Here is a 19,872-nt window from a genome sequence, read left to right as displayed (position 1 = left end):
ACTCACACAAACACACACAGGTATACACACACAAAGACAAGCTCAGACAAACATTACACACAAACACAGGCTCACACAAACACACACTCCACAACTGGGATTTTTTAACCCATCGTTCTGATCTATCCACCCTAACCCAAACCCCAACACCCTACATGCCCGTAATCTAGCCTAGAATATGTCCCTGCTGCAACCTTCTCAGACAACCTTGTATCACCTCAAACTAAATCCAACCGCCTTTAATTATGTCTCCCAGTCCGTATAGCGACTGACTGGGCCATCTCCCATTCTGCCGAGTACAATACATTTACATTTAGTCATTTAGCAGATGCTCTTATCCAGAGCGATTTACAGTAAGTACAGTAAGTACAGGGACATTCCCTCGAAGCAAGTAGGGTGAAGTGCCTTGCCCAAGGACACAACGTCATTTGGCACAGCCGGGAATCAAACTGGCAACCTTCAGATTACTAGCCCGATTCCCTAACCGCTCAGCCACCTGACTCCAGCAGACTGCTCTCTGTTCCGAGCCAGTATCTTCCCAGCACAAGGCTATGACATTGAGAGAGTGTGATGTGCTGTATCGTAGTGAATAATGTATTCTACCAGGATTGTACAAAGCAAGCAGAGCAGATGGCAGCAGGTTGATCTGTGTGTGTGTGTGTGTGTGTGCGTGTGTGTGTGTAGAGACATGCATGTTTGTGTTGCACGTGTACTAGATGTGTGTGTAGAGACATGCATGTTTGCATTGTGTTGTGTGGGTGTGTGAGTTGGGGGAAGGGTTAGAGGAGGAGAAAAGGAGGGGGGAAGGGAGGGAATGGGGGTTGGTGTTTAAGCTTCCTTTGTGAAGATAAAACATGCAAATGGTGGATTATTTTAATGCATTTTTTCTAGAGCTGGAATTCATAATCCCTAAAGCAGTTTGAAATGAAAATAGTATATGTTTTCTTTCAAAGTAACTCCCTCCCCCTTTTCCTGATTGGAATTTACAACTACCAGCTGTCTAGGAATGTGATCCTCTGCACTTTAATTTCACTGTGGCGCAGTTACTGCAAAAGCATGGTTGCATCATCATAACATCATGGAATATAGTAAACCCACTTAGTTTATATATATATTGCCTGGATAAATGTTGAACTGGTGAAGTATGAAACTAAGGTAAAAGTAAGAAACCGAAGGTCAATATATATGTGGATAAATGTAGGCAACTGTAAATGTTTCATAGCTATTTCCTTTGAATGGATAGTAATGTAAATATATAATATATTTCTCCCCCTTCTTTCTCTCTGTAGTGATGGTAATGCCGAAAGATAACAGATGGTCAAAGCTATATTCACTCACTTAGACCATATCGGCTTATACTGCCATATTAGGTAATGATGTGTACCTGCACTGAAATAGTGGCACTGTTTGGAACTGTATCTAAAACCTACAGTATAGAAGTTGGACAGGGTAGAGCTATGAATAAAGAATGAAAGGTCACATTTTACCTCAAAATTATACAAAATATATGGTAAATTATGCAAACAGATGTCCATGTCAATCACTCTCTTTCTTGCGTTGTCTGCTCAGACTTTGAATAGCAAGGTACAAAAAATTCCAATTTTGAAACGACCAGTAGCTATGGTACTCGGAGAACCAGTGTTGTCCAGTGAAGCGAGTGCTGAACTTAAAAGTGTAATCACCGCGTCTCCATGGAGAGTGGGACATTGATGGTGAGGGATGAGGGGTGCTCCCCCGGTCATATTTTTCTAATATCCCCGTATGTGGTTGTAGTTGGGGGAGGGTGTGAGAACTGTGGTGAGGCTGGTGGGAGGGTGAATCCCAAGGCTCTCTCAAAAGGATTGTGTAAAGGCCTTTTAAACGCCCCTAGCTGCATGCCGATAGCCCTCTAAACCCTCTGTGTATCACACTACTAGTTGTGAAATACAAAGAGGTGGTGACAGTAAAGTTACAGTAGCCTACAACTCTGTATCTTAGGCTACATTGATAATAATAGCGAATGTCCTCTGAGATATTTGACGAAACGAATCTCTCATCCAAATTAACCTATAACTAGGTGTGGAGAAACATTTAGTTATCCAAAAACGCCTGCTTTGTGTTTCCCTATTTAATTACACACTTGTTGCCGCTAATTGTCTAAGTCCATTGACAGAGAAAAACGGATCTGCGAATCCAGAACACAGATAAGATGAAAATGCGCTCTTCTTGTTGCTTTTGATAGCAGACGTAATTGAGCTATTGTCTTTATTTTACAGTGATGATTCTGAGTCTCTGTGGGGTGGTTGATAGGCCTACTGTAGTTGGAGGAATAGTTAGGCCTAGTTTCAGGGGGCAATTCATTAACTGTAAATAATTGAAAGCTCAGCTCGAGTCGCCTAACGTTAAGGTGAAATGCGTCTTATTATTTTATAAAGTTTGCGTTCCTAGGGCTTTTCAGTTAAGCATATAAAAAATTCACAAGCCTCCGACAAATTACTGACTAGGAAGATGTGCTAGCGGCCCTAATGACTAACCATTCATCTCCCAGTCGTTTTAAAAACGGATGAAATAAAATTTTTCTTTGTATCAAGCTTTTTGCTATCTATTCATACTTTTACTGTTTATAAAGGGGCGTAAGTACGGTATACAAACCTTTAACAGACCCAGTGTCATAGTACCATTCACTGTCCACCACAATAATATAGCCCCCCCCCACTCCCATTCAACACTCTTGGTTGCATCCCATGATATCTCTTTATCATTGATTTGGATTGATCCACTTGTTCTCTCGATAGGGGGGTAATGGAGCTGTGTGTTGAGCCAGGCTGGCAGCAGGCCTACATAGGAGCAGCCAGGTCTCACAAGCCAGCTCTCCTAGGGGGAGTCGGCTGGCAAACACGCACCTTCGACGCGTGCCAAAACTGAGTGCAGTGGCGCCGTTTTTTGTTTGTTTTTCACCCCCTCAGGGATGCTCTCTCACGAATGCGGTTTGTTTGTGTTCGCGGCAGCCTAATTTCTCATCTGTTTGCAAAACTCCCCAGTCATTTTAATTAAGATTTACCAACCCTCCACCACGCCGTCACCTTTCACTCCGCGTGTTCTTCCCCTCTCTTACTTTCTCTCTTTTTCCTACCCTGCGTCTTTGTTCTCCGAAGTACCCCAACCGCAGGAGGTTCATCACAGCTTCACACCGGTTTACCTGTGATAAACCCAGGAGGCCACAGGGTCTTTCTTTCACCTTACTTTTACCCTCAAACCATGTGACAAACGAGAAGCCGGGGAGCGCTCGCGCTTCCCCTGGTAGCTGCACACCGCCGTATAGTTCACACGGTCTTCGTGTTTCCTTCCTCGGCTGCTCATCTTGGTGTCCCGTGTGCGCCGGAAGGGCGCTTTTCCCACCATGCGCCTAGGGTTAGGAGGTGGTGTATTTGTTACGTGTGTGTTTGTTTGTTTGCGCTCTCTCGCCGCTGTGTGTGAGCCGTTTCGTAACAGTCCCCAGGAAAGCACCATCCCACCCCCTCCACGACACACACTGCCCAGCGTGCTGATTGAGGCTGTCGGGACTGAGCCTCCACGGGTCTCCGGCTCCTTGGCTTAGTGCCACCAATCTCTCTGTCCTCCAAGACAGTGTGTGTGAATGTGTGTGTGTGTGTGTGTGTATATGGGTGAATGGGCGTGTCTGAGTTAGGGGCGATGTCAGACAGTTAACCTCCATTCTCCCCCTCAGTGCCACGCTGTGTAGAATCACCATTTAAGTCTCATGTCATTACCCCTCCCCCGGCACGCGTGTGTGTGTGTGTGGGGGGGGGGGGGCTTGAGGCGCAAACCGTGCGACACAGAGGGAGGGTGTACATATAGTCATTCAGCAGACGCTCTTATCCAGAGCGACTTACAGTAAGTACAGGGACATTCCCCAGAGGCAAGTAGGGTGAAGTGCCTTGCCCAAGGACACAACGTCATTTTGCACGGCCAGGAATCGAACTGGCAACCTTCAGATTACTAGCCCGATTCCCTAACCGCTCAGCCAACTGACTCGGGTGTAGCAACGTTGATATGTTCCTCTCTAAAACATGCTTGTACTTCCCAAACTAAACCCCCCCTCTTCGTCTCCTTCCCTCCATCCTTCCTTTTTTCTCCTCTCTCTCCTCCTCTCTCTCTTATCACAGGCCCGGTACAGTGTGGGTGAACGAGGGGTTAGGATCCTCCACGGTACCCCACCTCCAGGCTCCAACCCAGCTGGGAAAAGACTGCCCACTGCTGGGGTGAGATACTGCTAAGACTCCCCTCTAGCCTGCTTCTTCATGTTGAAGCCCTTAGCGCTCTGTGCGTGTCCCCCTAGGGTTAGTTCTTAGTCCTCTGGAAGTTCGGCAGTTGCGATGTGGGGATGACACTCCCTGGGGTCAGCATATCAGTGTTCCTCTTTGAGAAGTGGTTATGAAACTGTCTCTCTCTCTCTCATCCACTCTCTGTCTCTCTCTCTCAAACACACATACAGACTTACACAGACACACATAAACACACGCACCCCCCTATTTTGACGATCTGAAACGCAAGTACCAAACCGCAAAGTGCAAGTAACTTTGTGGGCGGGACTCTGGCTCGGTTGCTATTTTGCCGGCGGGATAAATGACTTTGCGCCTGGCGCAAATCTAAAATGGGTAGGTCCGAAGTAGCTACATTACTAATGGGTGTGGTTTGGGCGTAACGTGCAATAAACCAATCAGAGCGTCATCTCACATTCCCTTTAAGAGCAGCGCTTGTTCCATGGCGGATTGCTATTATAACGGCGGATTTGCCAGGCTCACGCCAGGAGCGGTTCACAGCCAAGGAGACCGACGTTCTAGTCAGGGCCGTAACAGATAAACAAGTGACATTGTATGGGAAAGGCAGAGCAGTTTTCTCATTGCACTAAATTGCCCGCTCATGCTGCTCATTCAAATTCTCATTCTTATTTTTATATAGCCTACCCTATATTTTATTTTTTAAATTGTTTGGTTCTAGGAATTAGTTTAACTATTGTACTTTTTTACTTAATTTAAGACCCGTATATGTTTATTGTTTGCACCTTCCTGCCACAGTAAATTCCGTGTTTGTGTAACATAGGCTACATGGCGAATAAACCGAATTCTGATTCTGATGGGAGAAGAAACCCACCCAAATTAGCTTCGGTTAAACAGGCGTGGGAAAAAATGGGCACAATTGTTACAAATCATGTTCACATACAGAGATTTCTCATGAAAATCTTTTTATAATCATTGAATAAATGTAACACGTCATAAATCAAAACAATGTAACGTAGCTTCGCAGAAAGAAGACCCTGGCCTCGCCAGCAGTGTGCACGGACCAAGCTTGCGCCCTTAAAATAGCATCTGAATAATGCGCCATTGACTTTAGACCACGTTTTTCCTGGTCAGTGGCGGAATTGTTTTTCGGAAACTGCAAAATAGCACCAGGGAACGTTTGCGCCGGAACACGCCTCCTTTTTCGCTGAACCGCCCACGGGAGCGCAAGGTCATTTCGACGTGCGTCTGTGGAGGGAAAAGTCAGCTTTGCGTTGAGTGCAAACTAGGAATGATACTTGCGTCGTTGACAAAGTAAATTGCGCTGGGTGCAAGATCGGGCCCGCAGTCTTAACCACACACACACGTACACAGATACATACACACAAAAATGTGCACATACAAACACACACAGACATACACACACACATACACACATACTCAGACACACATACAAAGACACAGGAAATTAGATTGCAGACTTTACTCAAAAACAATCCTCCAATTCACAGTTTATTTTGTAATTGCTTACATGCATTGGTCAATACTGAGGCCACTTTTTCCAAATTCTTCACACAGTCTGCATTACCAACATGCATCTTGGCCACAAAGTTACATTTAGAAAACCCACAAGGCCAACGAGAAAGTCACACAAGACCTTTGGGAGGAATTATTACTCAGAAATTATGTTCACCAGTTATATTTAGCCTCTTTTTTGTTTTTGGATCAGTCTGAAAACAGTTGTTGGTGTGGTGTTGTGTTCATGTAAGCAGTTTCCGAGTAGTGAATTAGGTACAGATGTTTATATATTGTTATTGTGTCTCAATATCTTCAGATTGGCTTCCACTGATGCTTGTCTTTTGAAATAATAACATGTTGCTTCCTGCTGAGCTTCAAAATAGGCCAAACCAGTCGAAGAAAAACAAGGTTCTTTTAGATTACGTTTTCCTGTACCTCCAACACGACACACACAACCATGTTGACTATTCCAATAAGTCACAAAGCAGCCAGCACACAACACCTCTCACAGCCGAGCCAGAGAGAAACAAGAGTCGACAGAGATGGAAATAGATGTTTCCTTGGCTTATAATGATTTATTTTTGTCTCTACCAACTAACTTCAACCCCCCCTTCCTTCTTTCTTCTTCTTCTTCTTCTTCTTCTTCTTCTTCTTCTTCTTCTTCTTTCATACTTCATTCTATGCAGGAAGTAAGAGAGAAGTAGATTGCATTAAGATAACCAATTATATGCTAGAGGAAACCAAGTTTTTTTTTTTTTCCACTGCCGTTATCTGATGCTGTGGCGAGCAGAGACTAAGGGCTATGGTTCTGTGACATTCAGTCTGCCCTTTATCTCCCCTGCACTCTTTACCAGATTCAGTTAAAAGTGGGTTCTCGACATCCCCCCCCCCCCCCCCCCCCATTTTTGGCAGACAAACCTCACACACACACACAACTTGCTACTCCCCCCCCCCCCCCCCTTTTTGTTCTCCCCGGCTGCACTTCACTGTTAAATTTGAATGTGTGCTTGCGTGTGTCTGTGTGTGTGTGTCTGTGTGTTTGTGTCTGTGTGTTTGAGGGTGCACAAAGGTACATTCTTGCACTTGCACACTGGGATTGTGAGACATTACTACGTGCGTGACTGCATGCATGTTTGTGTGTGTGTGTGTGTGTGTGCACGCTATTTTTGGGTATGTGTGAACTCAAAGATTACTCCTAACACTCCAAATGCTACCTAAAGCACCAGTAGAAATGAACACCTGTGACGGCCATAGGGTCTAACTCTTAACTGCTAATGTGATGCCAGTATACATTGTCAGATGTTAAGGAAGTGTTTCCCCTCTGTACGGTTAGGAAGGCAGGGCAGTCAAGACTACAGGGTTAGGGTGAGGGTGAGCAATGCAGGTGTACTCAGGTTTGCACACACACACGCACACAAACAAACACACATAAAAGTCCCCATTTACATGCACATGCTAACCAAAGGACACACGCACAACATGTGCGCACACATACAACAATCTCCTTTTGCATGCACGTGCCAAACCAAAGCACACACTTACATGCACGCTTACATGCACGCATACATGCACGCATACATGCACACATTACATTTACATTTAGTCATTTAGCAGACGCTCTTATCCAGAGCGACTTACAGTAAGTACAGGGACATTCCCCCCTGAGGCAAGTGGGGTGAGGTGCCTTGCCCAAGGACACAACGTCAACTGACACGGCCGGGAATCGAACTGGCAACCTTCAGATTACTAGCCCGACTCCCTCACCGCTCAGCCATCTGACTCCCCCCCACATACATACACACATACATGCACACATACATGCACAGTTGCCATTCTGTGGACGTTGCTGCATCATCAGAGAGCTGAACAGCAGAGAATGACATCATGCGTGCAACAGAGTTCATCAGACCACACAGAGGCATGTCGTCTTACCCCCTCAGTAAGAGGCTTCGCTTTAGTGCCACAGTTCATTCCGATTCACTCAGTTGAAAACGTTCGCTGAAATTAGTGATGAATGTTCGTGGCACGGGTCATCATATTAATGTTATTACATTTGAATTAGACGCCTTTGTATTCTTTCATCCCCTGTTTTAATTGTATTACTTTCCAAAAGTTGGCTGCCATTTTTTTGTACTTTTCACTTTTCATGGGTGGGTGCGTGGCCTGCCGTTTTTCCATCAAGCAGGCTCTATACTCGATATCTTTCAGTGTCAGTGAGATGATTATTTTCATTTTGGGAGTTAGTTGAAAATGTATGGAATTGAAACAGATGACACACAGAGGCCATGTCAAGTCACGGCAAAGAGAAAAACACTCCAAAGTCTCTGAATCTATCGTCCTCTCAACTATTGACCCGCTACACGTTGCTGGAATGGAGATGGCTATTGTGCGTCACATCAACACCGAGATGTTTATCTTATTGTGCGCGCTCTGAGTGAAAACATGATTTAGCAGCAACCGACCCCATTCCATACCGCTTTTCTCCTCTCTCCTTCCATCTCTCGTTCGGTTGTTTTGTGGTTGTTCCACTGCAACAGAAAGTGGATGACTGACAACTATCTTAGTCTACTCTTTTTATTTTTATACCACACGTAAAACAGACAGGAAACTGTAGGAACCTGCTTACAAGTCTGGTTCTGTTTGCACACTTTAGATTAGATTAGATTCAACTTTATTGTCATTACACAAGTACAGATACAAGGCAACGAAATGTAGTTTAGGTCTAACCAGAAGTACAAGAGCAGTAAGTGCAGGATATACAGTGTAGTGCAATAAAGTATGGACAGAAGCTATCCTAAAAAAGTGTAAAAGTGCAGTGGAAAGTGATTGCATATTACTCAGTTTAAACTCAGTTTAAACTTCTGTTCCATGTGAGATAGGGACACGTGAGTTCTTTTCTAACTGCAGTTTTACCAAACATCGATTATTTATTGATAAACAGACAAGGAACTCTTATATAAATTGTGCTATGTATTGTCTCATACAGATTACTTTGTTCTAGAGATATATCTTGTGCTTGTAGAGCTAAACAGATATTTGCATATTCAAATGACTGGTTCAGGTAATAGAGTTCAGAAATCCATAGTAAGGTTAGAGGCTGTGTTATGTGTGACCTAGTACTGCTGCAGTTGTGTGTATTCATGAGAGTGTGTTTGAGAGGGTTCGTGCGAGTGTGTGTGTGAGGGTGTGTGTATGTGTGAAGTCAGGATCAAGCTCACACCCAGGAAGAGGCTCTGTTTCCCTTATCTAACGACAACAGAGCATGTGTCGCCATGGCCACGGGCTGGGCTCTTTATGGGCTTTGTGTGTGGGTGTGCACGCGTGTGTGTGTGTGTGTGTGTGTGTAGGTGTGTGCTTGCATGCGTGTGTATGTGTGTGTGTGCGTGCGCATGTGTGTGTGTGTGTGTGTGCACGCTATGGCTATTGTTTGCTCGGGGTGTGGTAAAACATCAGCATTATCACTTTAGTTCCTCTCTCTGCTGTCTTTCCCTCTCTTTCTTTCTTTCTTTCTTTCTTTCTTTCATTCTATTCTTTCTTTCTCCTTCTTCCAACTCCCTCTTTTCCATGTCAGTCTCCTCCCAGTATCCTTGTCTTTCTTTGAGCCCGGAGTGACAAGTTGGCCACAATCCAAATTCAGCGACGCATTGGGATTGTTTCAGGTTGAGGTTTGCTAGGCCTCTTCTTCAGTTAATTGCACAGAGAGAGAGAGAGAGAGAGAGAGAGAGAGAGAGAGAGAGAGAGAGAGAGAGAGAGAGAGAGAGAGAGAGAGAGAGAGAGAGAAAGAGAAAGAGAGGGGGGGGGAGAGGTGTGGGTGAAGAAGAAGGGTGCTCAAACAGACATCCATATTGCATGAGCACCCCCACCCAGCCCCCACCCTCTGTACCCCCCTTCCTTCACGGAATGGCTGAGCAGCGCTTATTAATTCCGCTCTGCGAGAGAATTATTTTTAGAGAGTCAGTGTACTGGAAAAGGCTTTTAAAGTCACAAGTATTTCACATTCTCCTTATAGTCTCTTATATAAATGTATTTAAAAAAAAACATTGTTGAAAGTTTTCTTTTTGCTATGAATGCACCACACACCATAGAACAAGCACCAAACAAACAGTATGTGATAAAGATAGTGAAACACATACCCTGGAATCTAGTTTTATTTTATTTTTACATTAATCCTCAACAACTGACTGTCTAAAATGAACAAAAAGCATCGGATTGACTCCCATGGTGTTTCTATGTATTCATAGACAGGATACAAGCTACCATGTCTAGTCTGAGCAGGAGGCTTAGATGGGCTAGCTTTCCTAATGTGTCCCTCTCCTCCACTGGCCTTGCCAATCCCTACTCCAGATGTTACATGATCTATTATATCAGGCTTACTGTATGAATACCCCATCAAGCAAAGTGTGCCCTTCACACACAATGTTATGTTCTTCACTAGCAGTAACAAACAAGAGCCTGCTCACACAGAGATGAAAAGATATAGACAGACATTGTATCCCGCCATTAGCACTGTGTAAATATTACATGTTTTCCCTGGATATGCTAGTTAGCATTACTTCCACCTGGTGGGTTCATTATTTTTGAAGCGCGGAGCTCGTCAATGATGGCGAGGCCTGACCTAGTTCCGGGCCGTCACTTCTCTTTTCTTTCCCTCTCTCGTTTACTAGTTTCTCACTCTTTCTCTCTCTCTCTCTCTCTCTCTCTCTCTCTCTCTCTCTCTCTCTCTCTCTCTCTTTCTCTCACTCTCTCTCGCTCTCTCGCTCTCGCTCTCATTCTCTCTATCACTCTCATTTTCTCTCAACACTCTCTCATTCTCTGTCTCTTTCATTCTCTCCATTCTCTCATTCTCTCTCATTCACTGTTTAACTCTCATTATTTCATCCTCTCAATCACTCATTCTCTCTTTCATTCTCTCTCTCTCACTGCATCTCTGTAGCCATCTTTCTGTCTCACTCTGATACAATCTGGATCACCATATTTCTCTCTCTCCTTTTTTTATTCGCACGCTCTCTTCCTCTTGTTTGTTTTCCCTCTGTTTCTCTCTCGTTCTCTCTGTCTCTTTCTTTTTCTCTCTCTCTTCTCCATGTGTCACAGAGGGAAGCATCGCAAGCAGCAGTCCCTGCTGAACAATTACCATGCAAAGCAATCCAAATAGAGATGTTTGCCGAAAACAACATGTGTGTAATTACTGCTTAATGAGCCCCTTGTCTAGGCAGAATGCACAATTAGACCAGTGAAGGGGGAGAAATGCCAAGGCCCACTGGAGAGAGAGAGACAGAGATAGATAGAAAGATAGAGAGAGATAGAGTGAGAGGGAGAGGGTGAGAGAGGTGGAATGAGCAAAAAGGAGGGAAAGAAAAAAGAGAGATAGAGATTTATAAAAAAGGAGATGGAAAGTAGGGAGAGAGAGAGAGAGAGAAAAGGGGGAGAGGCTGAGCAAGAGAAGATGATTTCTGCAGTGAATGTGAAGTAATGGCTGTGCTGATAGCATTCAGCCGAGGATAAATTGGCATTTTAAATAGGAGAGAGGCAGTGCGAGGAGAGCCATAGAAGAGCAGTGCAAAAAAACGTACATTGGAATATATAGGCAGCCATGTTGAGGCACAAAATGGCTGACCTTTTTATGTTGACATTAGACCTTATTGTTGAATATTAAATAAGGCGACTGGTCACAGTCTGGATATCTGGCATTACATCCTTTTCCTCCTTTGAGATACAAACACAGTAATAAAGATTTTCATTGTGTTCTTGCTCAATGTTAAGGCTTCAAAAACAAAACATAACAATCCAAGATTACTTTTTCATGAGCAGTAAAACCTTTTGCGGTCGCACGGTTAAGAGAGGGTGGTAACCTGAGGAACCCTTTAGCGCTGGCTTTACTTTGCGTCATCGATGGCACAACAGTGTATTTAAATTGATGAAATAAAATAAGGAGAAAAATAGGGAGTCAGGTGGCTGAGCGGTTAGAGAATCGGGCTAGTAATCAGAAGGTCGCTGGTTTGATTCCTGGCCGTGCAAAAATGACGTTGTGTCCTTGGGCAAGGCACTTTACCCTACTTGCCTCGGGGGGAATGTCCCTGTACTTACTGTAAGTCGCTCTGGATAAGAGCGTCTGCTGAAAGACTAAATGTAAATGTAATGTAAAACATCTGGACACGAGGGTTATGGTACTGTACAGCACATGGGCTTCTAGCTCAACATGCATTTCATACTGTTAAGTAGTGTGATATTAACATCAGACACTAAGCACATAGATAAAAGAGAAGATTTTGGCATTTAGCTAGCATCAATTCCGAACAAAACAGGGATTTTTGGAGTCAGGGAAACAGTGTGAGACTCAAGTCTTGAGTCGTCATTGAGACATCAGGTTTATGTGCCTCAGTTGCAGATCAGCTGGGAAGGACGTGTAATCATTAGAATGAGCGAGCGGATCAACACACGGGTCCTTGAGATGCTTCGTTAACCAACCATAGGCCTGAGACTTTCCATGCATTCTCCACTCATTACTACCAATGATCTGCTGTCATTTGAGAATCTCTCACTCTCTCCCCTTGTCTCTCTTCCATTTTGTTCTCCCTTTCTCTCTCCTCCTTTGCCTCCCCCTCCCTCCCTCGCTCCCTCTCCTCCTCTCCCTCCTCCTTGATCCATCTTCATATTGTCAGACGTAGGATGTTATATTTCTTTTCTCATTTCGTCTGTGGAGATTGTATTTCATGCTGACAGATAATTTATCCATTAGTCATTTGAGTTCATAATTTCTGAGATGTTCTGATACTGATATTCTACCTGTGTTTATGTCAGCGAATGCCAATCCATTACTCAAGCCTTAGGAGAGACCACCCAAATGAATAGTCTTACATTGTATCTCATCATCTGTGGAATTTGACATGGAATGCTGTCTAGTTTGATCATGTTTTCACTACTTTCACGGAGTGCCACAGAGAGAGAGAGAGATTTGTTCGTGCAGCTGTCGCAATGCAAAGAATGGCAGTAGTCAACAAATTCAAGATTGTGATCCTATTGAATGTATCTACATTCCGGTTCCAGAACTGTCATTCTGAAACGACACCACAGTTCCAGAACTGCTATGCCGCAAACACTGTCATTACAGTTCAGTCCAGGTTTGTTCTATTTGCTGAACAAAGGACTGTGCCAGAAAGCCCCAGTGCAAGGTTGTCAACCAGTATTCTGCTTCTTTGACGCTCAATTCAATGGTCAAACCGTGATATAAAAAATGACTTTCAGTTCAGCAAAGAAGACCGGTCTCCATTCAGGGTGCTTTCCTTTACTACTCAAGTCCTCAAGTAACTATTTCATTCGTGGTAATTACTCTGTGAGACAGAGCTTGTCAGCCAAGCTAGCACGCTTGTGATAACTAGCGACATGCTGCGTTCTTAACCCCAGGTCTTGTCCCAGGCACCGTTGGGGTCAGAGTTCACAGCCAAGGCTAACGCTGCAGTTAGCACAGTGTTGGCACCTACAGGAAGTGTTCTTTGCACGCCTGATTAACACTCTCCTCATTGCCCACCTTGTGAGAGACATGGCATGCCCGGAACACACACACACACACACATGTACTGTTGGAGCTTTCACACAAACACATCACATAGGAGCTCACACACACACTTACCCCGCATGGTAGACCCCACAGGGGAAAGCCCATCACTCGTCACTCGGCACAACCAGTCTAATTACCACCCCGCTGATGAACAGTAATTACCGACGTCGCCGCGACAACGACGAGGTTTAGCAAATGTGACAAAGTCATTAGACGCTTCGGGCCACCCATAGTGCTCTCTCTCTCTCCTTCTCTTTCATTCATTCGTTCTCTCTCTCTCCCTCTCTTTCATTCATTCGTTCTCTCTCTCTCCCTCTCTTTCGTTCTCTCTCTCTCTCTCAGAAGCCTAATTGACAATGTTTGTTTCTCTTTTCTATTTCTGTTCTCAGTTTGATGGTGACAACATGTACATGAATGACAATAACCAAGAGTTTCGGTCACCAAACCAGGTAAGTTTGCTCACATTCCATCCTATTCTCAGACTCATATGCTCAGCTTCCAGGTCCAGGATCTCTCTATCCTGGGACACATGAGGTATTCGAACCAGCAACCTTTGGTTACTGATACAGAGCTGTCGACTCTCAGCGACCCTGTGACCTGTAGTATGTATTACACTGTAGGTAGTATATACTTCTATATGTATGTAGTTAGGTAGTATACTTCTCTTATGTGTACTGTATTATATACGGTAAGTATGGAGGTAGTAAGTAGGTAGCTTATATATCATATACGGTATGTACAACAGGGGGCCAGTTTATACTTAGATAGTACTTATATTCTATATGTACTGTATGTAGGTTGTACTTATACGGTATGTAAATGTAATGTAAATACTCAGGTAGTATGTAGGCCTACTTACATACTGTGTGTAGATGTAGGAGCCTGTTTAAAGCTCAGTGGCTCTGCAGGTTGCTGGAGTTGTTTCATCCGGGACAGAGAGCTGCTGGGTCGCGATGGGGAGCAGAGCGTTCACAGCTGGCGGAGGGGAACACATGGGTCGACATATGGCAGAGTTTGGGCTCCAGGATTTGTTGATAATGCGGCAGGCCTCCATGGTTTAACGAAAACACGTCAAGCTAGTTTGAGAGTCCCTGTCAATTAGCACCGGGCTAACGCTGAACTGGGAAGAGAGGCTAGGAGATGAGCTCCCCTTCAACCTTCACCTCAGTCTTCCCTTTGATGTCAATATCAGCCGTCAGTAATGAGGGGTTGGGAGACAGCCTCGGAGGCTTTCTGTCTGAGAAATGCTCACACAGGATTAGAACCTATTTATTTCTAAATGAGGTTTAGAAACACCTCCATAAGACCTAGGTTAGGGCGCTAGGAAACTGTTGCGAGGAGCTGGACCGAGAAATCTTGTATTTCTTCAAATGGTTTATAAACTTGAAACTTTACTCGTGGTAATAGTGTATGAAGTACTACAGTTTGGGAGCCCGTTTTCTGTAAGAAAGTCTAATCGTCTCACCGAACGTGCGTTAGCTGTTTGCTAATCGTCGTGAACCTCCAGCTCTGTTGCCATGGTGGTCACATATCAATTGCCACTGACCTAAAGTTATGTCAATAGCCACCTCTATTGAACATAAGGTCCTTTGGCTACTCTAAACATGGGTTTGAAGCTTGAATCCCCCAGTCCGACTCAGGTCCAATAACAAGATTGCCTTTGCTGTACCATTCCAGTAGAATGACATTTGAACAAAAGTACAGGAAATGAACCAATGACCAACCATAATAATGAATCAGAGAACAAGTAGGATTTTCTTGAAGTGTAATTGTGTATTTGCAGAAACTACACAGACTATTAGTTTAGCTACGCATCAGGAATGCTCTTAACCGCTCTTTTTAGAGGTAACTTTTCATGCTTCCCAGACTCGAGGATGATGATATATCATGAAATGATAACACTGTGATGTAGTAAAATACCTCAAGATGTGGTGTAGTTTAGAGTCTAGTACAGTAAATACAAAATGCCACATACATCGCAACATCTGTATTTTTCTCGAAGCGACACATAATTCATTATCACTGCTGGAGTGCATGTGTTTGTCAAAGATGAGGCAATTATGGTTTAATTGACGCTTAATTGTGTCTATTAGCTTTGCATTTACTTGGTGCATATAAATTACCTCCGCAGATAAATTGAGACAAATTGGAGGTTCATATATTGCATCTTCCCTGCACTCATTTGTGACGGTTATTAGTCAGCTAATGGATACATTGAGGTTGTGTGGTTGTGTGTCTGAGTTAGCTCACACTGAAAACTGGCAGTGCATGTTTTGTGACTCGTTTTGAAGTTGTTAACTTAAATAATGACATTATCAGTCCATGTTTTTGTTGTATGCTGGTAAAGCTGTACGATTCCAAGCCATGACCATTATGGCTTCAATGTGAGCAACATTCTAACATTTTGATGCTCACCCCAGCCTGAGTGTATTGAACCTGCATGTGAATATGTGCATGTGAACAGGCTCTTCTTTGTGAGCTAAAAGGAGGTTTCCACAGGGCATGTATTTAGGTAGCACTTCAACACAGACGCTAGATATTCTATTACAAATAACATCTCAGGGCTTTTAAAGCGAGAACCACTAAACAGAAACAGCTTTTGGGGGATTCAAACTAGGCCAGCACACAACCTAGTCATTCACAAAGACCTTTCTTCAAAAGGTTTTAGCAAGTTTGCTTTTTGTGAGTGCGTGTTGGCTACACAAATTTGTTATTTTTAAGTTAACCCTCCATTATACATGCTTTTGTAATCAGTTTAATTCCCTGTTTGGTGACGTTCAGCACTAAGGTAATCTACTTAGCATTGTGTATACTATAAGACATATAAACTATATAGAATGGTATTAATTCACTTCACAGCCACTATGGAGTCTCACTAGAATCCAGGATTAATTGACAGTAGTGCTCAACTACTCTGATTGTTGCAGTTGTGGCCGTATAGTGTGGTGAGACTGATACACGTGTTAGGCCATAAGGCCAGTAGGGATGATGCTGTACATGTTTACCGCATACTGTGTTGTGCCACCATGCACATAATGTTTATGTTATAAATAGTGGATGTTTTCTTGCGCACCAAAATGACTTCCAGGACCTGAAGCCTTGTGGGAAATGAAATCTTTAAAAGCCTTTCACTTTGATGTATTTTGGTGTCCAGGACAACCCCGTCTCCACATCCCTCCACATCCCTCCCCCCCTCCCCCCGTCCCCTTCCAAAAAGAATTGTACTGATTGGAGATCAGTCCAGTGTGACAGACAGGAAATACTTTTGATTGGTACTGAAATCAGTAGCGATCCGTTTGAGTGATTACAGACTAGACCCTGCATGTGTGTGCGTGCGTTTTGATGTTTGTGTGTGTGTGTTAGTGTGTGTGCTTATGTGTGTGTGTGTGTTATGTTTGTGTGTGTGTTATGTGTGTGTGTGTTATGTGTGGTGGGGGGTCACAGGCGTCATCTCCTGGTGTGTTTTCACAGTCTGTGTCCCAATGGGCTGCATTTACAATAGAGTTCATGGTCAGGATTTACAACTTCCTACCCATGGTATGATCTCACACACACACACACACACACACACATACCCATACCACACATACACATACCACATGCAACACACACCTCTCTTATTCTATTCTGCTGTGTTGCAACGGGCCAGAGTGAGAGAAGAGAGGTGGTGTTTTCCTGGAAGCTGCTCGCTGCTGTTCGGTGGGTGTTTTGTGTGTTGTGCCTTTAGTTCTCTGACCGAGGAATATGTGAGCTGGTCCTCTTGATCTAGCCAACCACAGGAGAACAGTTGCTGATGATCCAGATTAGAATAGAAACCTCACCTGTTCTATAAAGGCTTCTCTCTCTCTCTCTCTCTCTCTCTCTCTCTCTCTCTCTCTCTCTCTCTCTCTCTCTCTCTCTCTCTCTCGTTCTCTCTCGTTCTCTTTTTTTCTCTTTGTCTCTATCTATCAAATTTGACATAACATAAAAACAGGTCTACACATGCATGCCAAAACACAGACCCAAAAAAAAAATGTAGGGAATTGTATCATTTGAATGGAGTCTGGTAACCAAACAGTCTCTCTAGCCCAGAGCAAACCCTTTCTCTATCTCTCTCTCTTTCTCTCCCTATCTCTCTCTCTTATTCTCTCTGCGTGTTCTCTGTGCCTCTCTCTCTCTCTCTCTTACTCCCTCTCTGTCCCTGTCTCTGGTTCTCTCTCACTCACTCTCTCCATTTCTCTCCATTTCTCTCTCTCTATCCTTCTATCTCTATCCCTCTCACCCTCACACACAGTTCTACTGACTCAACAGACACCTCAGAACACGCTGGCACCACTCACCACATGTGGGCGAAAGGACCAAGTGAAGAGCACAGTTATTTAATGGTGACTCACCACGTACCAGTAAACCCCCAGTACAACACCCACCCACCCACCCCTCCTTCGCCATCCGCCTCCTCTATAGATCCCCATAGAATAGGTATTCCACTGTCTCCCTCCTTGTCTCTCTCTCTCTCCCTCCCTCGCTCTCTTTTTCTTTCTATTACTACTCCATGGCTCTCCTCTAAATGTTCTGAATCCTTCAGAGAAAATCGTGTCAGATGTCAGTATTTTCTGCTCACGTGTTCCACCAAGGGGACTTGCAAAGCGTTGAGACACTTAACATAGGAACGATGGACATTTGAATGATCCAGTCCGATTCCTTCATTATTTTGTTCTTCGACGACTGAAGTAATTTCTTGTAAAAAAAAAAAAAAAAAAAAACGTACAAAAAACTACAGTTTGTCTTTCACTGACCTTACATTGCAAGGGACAGAGTAGGTCCACACCCATGCTGGGAGGTTTGGGAAATGTAGTCTTATGTAGGTCACTCCATGTCAGCCAATAAGTCCAATTACCATCATCCTCTGAAACCGGATGAGTCATCTCCAGTGACCTCGGTATACCTATCAGCTATTTTAATAGCGCTTCTCCTTCACAACTCGAGTTCTGGAAGATAACGGGATGGATTCTAGGTCATGGTTTCTGTCTGTCGCTTTCTCTCTCTTCCCTCCTCAGTCAAGATGAAACAGGACAGTATTTCATATTTAGTATTTTAGTTTTTTATTTGCATGTTTTTCCCTAAAGTTTTACTAACGTCTGCACTTATGAGGAAGTCTGGCAAACAAGCATTTCATTGCTAATGATGGCTGTCAATGTGCATACTGTATTACAATAAACTTGGTCCAGAGTGCAGTTAGCATGTTGCCATGCTAGGCCTCAGTGGGTGTAACCTCACAGGCATCATCACTGTCAAACATGCACAAAATCCTTCCCCCAAAACCAGAATGTGTCCACTGTGGAGAGAGTGGAGCACTCAATGATTCATACGGTCTTTTAAGCGAACTTGAAACCATGGATCTATTTCGGGCTTCTCCCGGTCGCAGCAGAGGGATTTAACGGACTAAGTAGTTTGATATTTCTATTGGTTTTCCGGGTTAATTTTTTTTTTTATCCCTCATCATCAACCTCCGTCCCCCCCCTCACCCCCTCCACACACACACACACTTACACACACACATACACCCACTCTAGTGATCCTCCTAATCATATGGAGACCAAGGTCATGCCTGATTGAAATATAATAGAAGTGTAGACATCTGGTCTAATACTGTGGGAAGTTAAATCTATTTTAATGGCCCCTGCCACAGTGGATTCTCCCTGACGCACTCTCTGGCTTCACTGACAGTAAATCACAATGTTCTCTGATTACCCTGACTGGAATGAGGGCATAGAGAAAGAACAATGAGAGATTCACATCATTTGTTTTCGCCCCTCCCTCTCCTCCTCTCCTTTTTTTTCCTCTCTTCTCCTCTGCTCTGCTCCCCTCCCCTTCTCTCTCCTCCTCTACTATTCTCTCCTCTCTTCTCCTCCGCCCCACCCCTTCCTCTCCTCCCTCCTCCCCCACCTCTTCTCTCCTTTTTTCTCCTCTCCCATCCTCTCCTCTCTCATAAAGAAAGGGCTTAAAGAGAATGACATCACGAAAATAAAAATAAAGGGGATTATGGGATGGCTATTGTGCCATATGTGCATACTGGAGCTTCCATGTTCCCTGGAGAGGTGGAGTGACAACGGGAACCAGACTTCATTTAGTTAGTTATTTCTGCATTCATTTATTTATTTATTCATTCACTCATTTTGTTGCTTTATTTTCTACAATGAATACAATAAGGAAATGTGGTTGCAGCCCCAACCCTGGTGTGGTAGTAAAGTATATTGTATGATGGAAGGAGCTTATTCAGGAGATCAGTTAAATGTGTATTTCTTCCCGCAAGTTCTTTGATCTTCATACTTTAAGGGATGATGGAGCTGAACTGATGGGAGTTTATAAAGTGTTTCCTCGTAGCTGCTGTGATTGAAAGACTTTGTATTTTGTGTGTTTTTGAAGTCGGAGCTCTGCTTGTACTGGCCAATCCGAACCCTCCGGAGAGCAGAGTGGTCTCCTGCCCGACCTAAATGAGATCCATTTTGAAGTGACATTTGAGAGAATTGCTAGTGGAGGGGAGGGGGGGGGTAGCTTATT

General features: G+C 44.0%; 1 protein-coding gene across 2 annotated transcripts in view; it reads left to right on the top strand.

Moving 5' to 3' along the window:
• The window catches only part of LOC134019374 (thymocyte selection-associated high mobility group box protein TOX-like), a 64,563-nt gene that overhangs the window by 21,693 nt on the left and 22,998 nt on the right, over positions 1–19,872 (top strand). For both annotated transcript variants that reach the window (XM_062460208.1, XM_062460209.1), the window contains exons 2-3: positions 4,146–4,241; positions 13,722–13,781. In XM_062460208.1, coding sequence (XP_062316192.1) covers positions 4,146–4,241; positions 13,722–13,781 — 156 coding nt within the window. The remainder of the gene's footprint in view (positions 1–4,145; positions 4,242–13,721; positions 13,782–19,872) is intronic.

Source organism: Osmerus eperlanus, chromosome 4, assembly GCF_963692335.1.
Source record: "Osmerus eperlanus chromosome 4, fOsmEpe2.1, whole genome shotgun sequence".
In the NCBI taxonomy this organism is placed as follows: domain Eukaryota; kingdom Metazoa; phylum Chordata; class Actinopteri; order Osmeriformes; family Osmeridae; genus Osmerus; species Osmerus eperlanus.
This window is presented reverse-complemented; position numbering and strand designations above follow the sequence as displayed.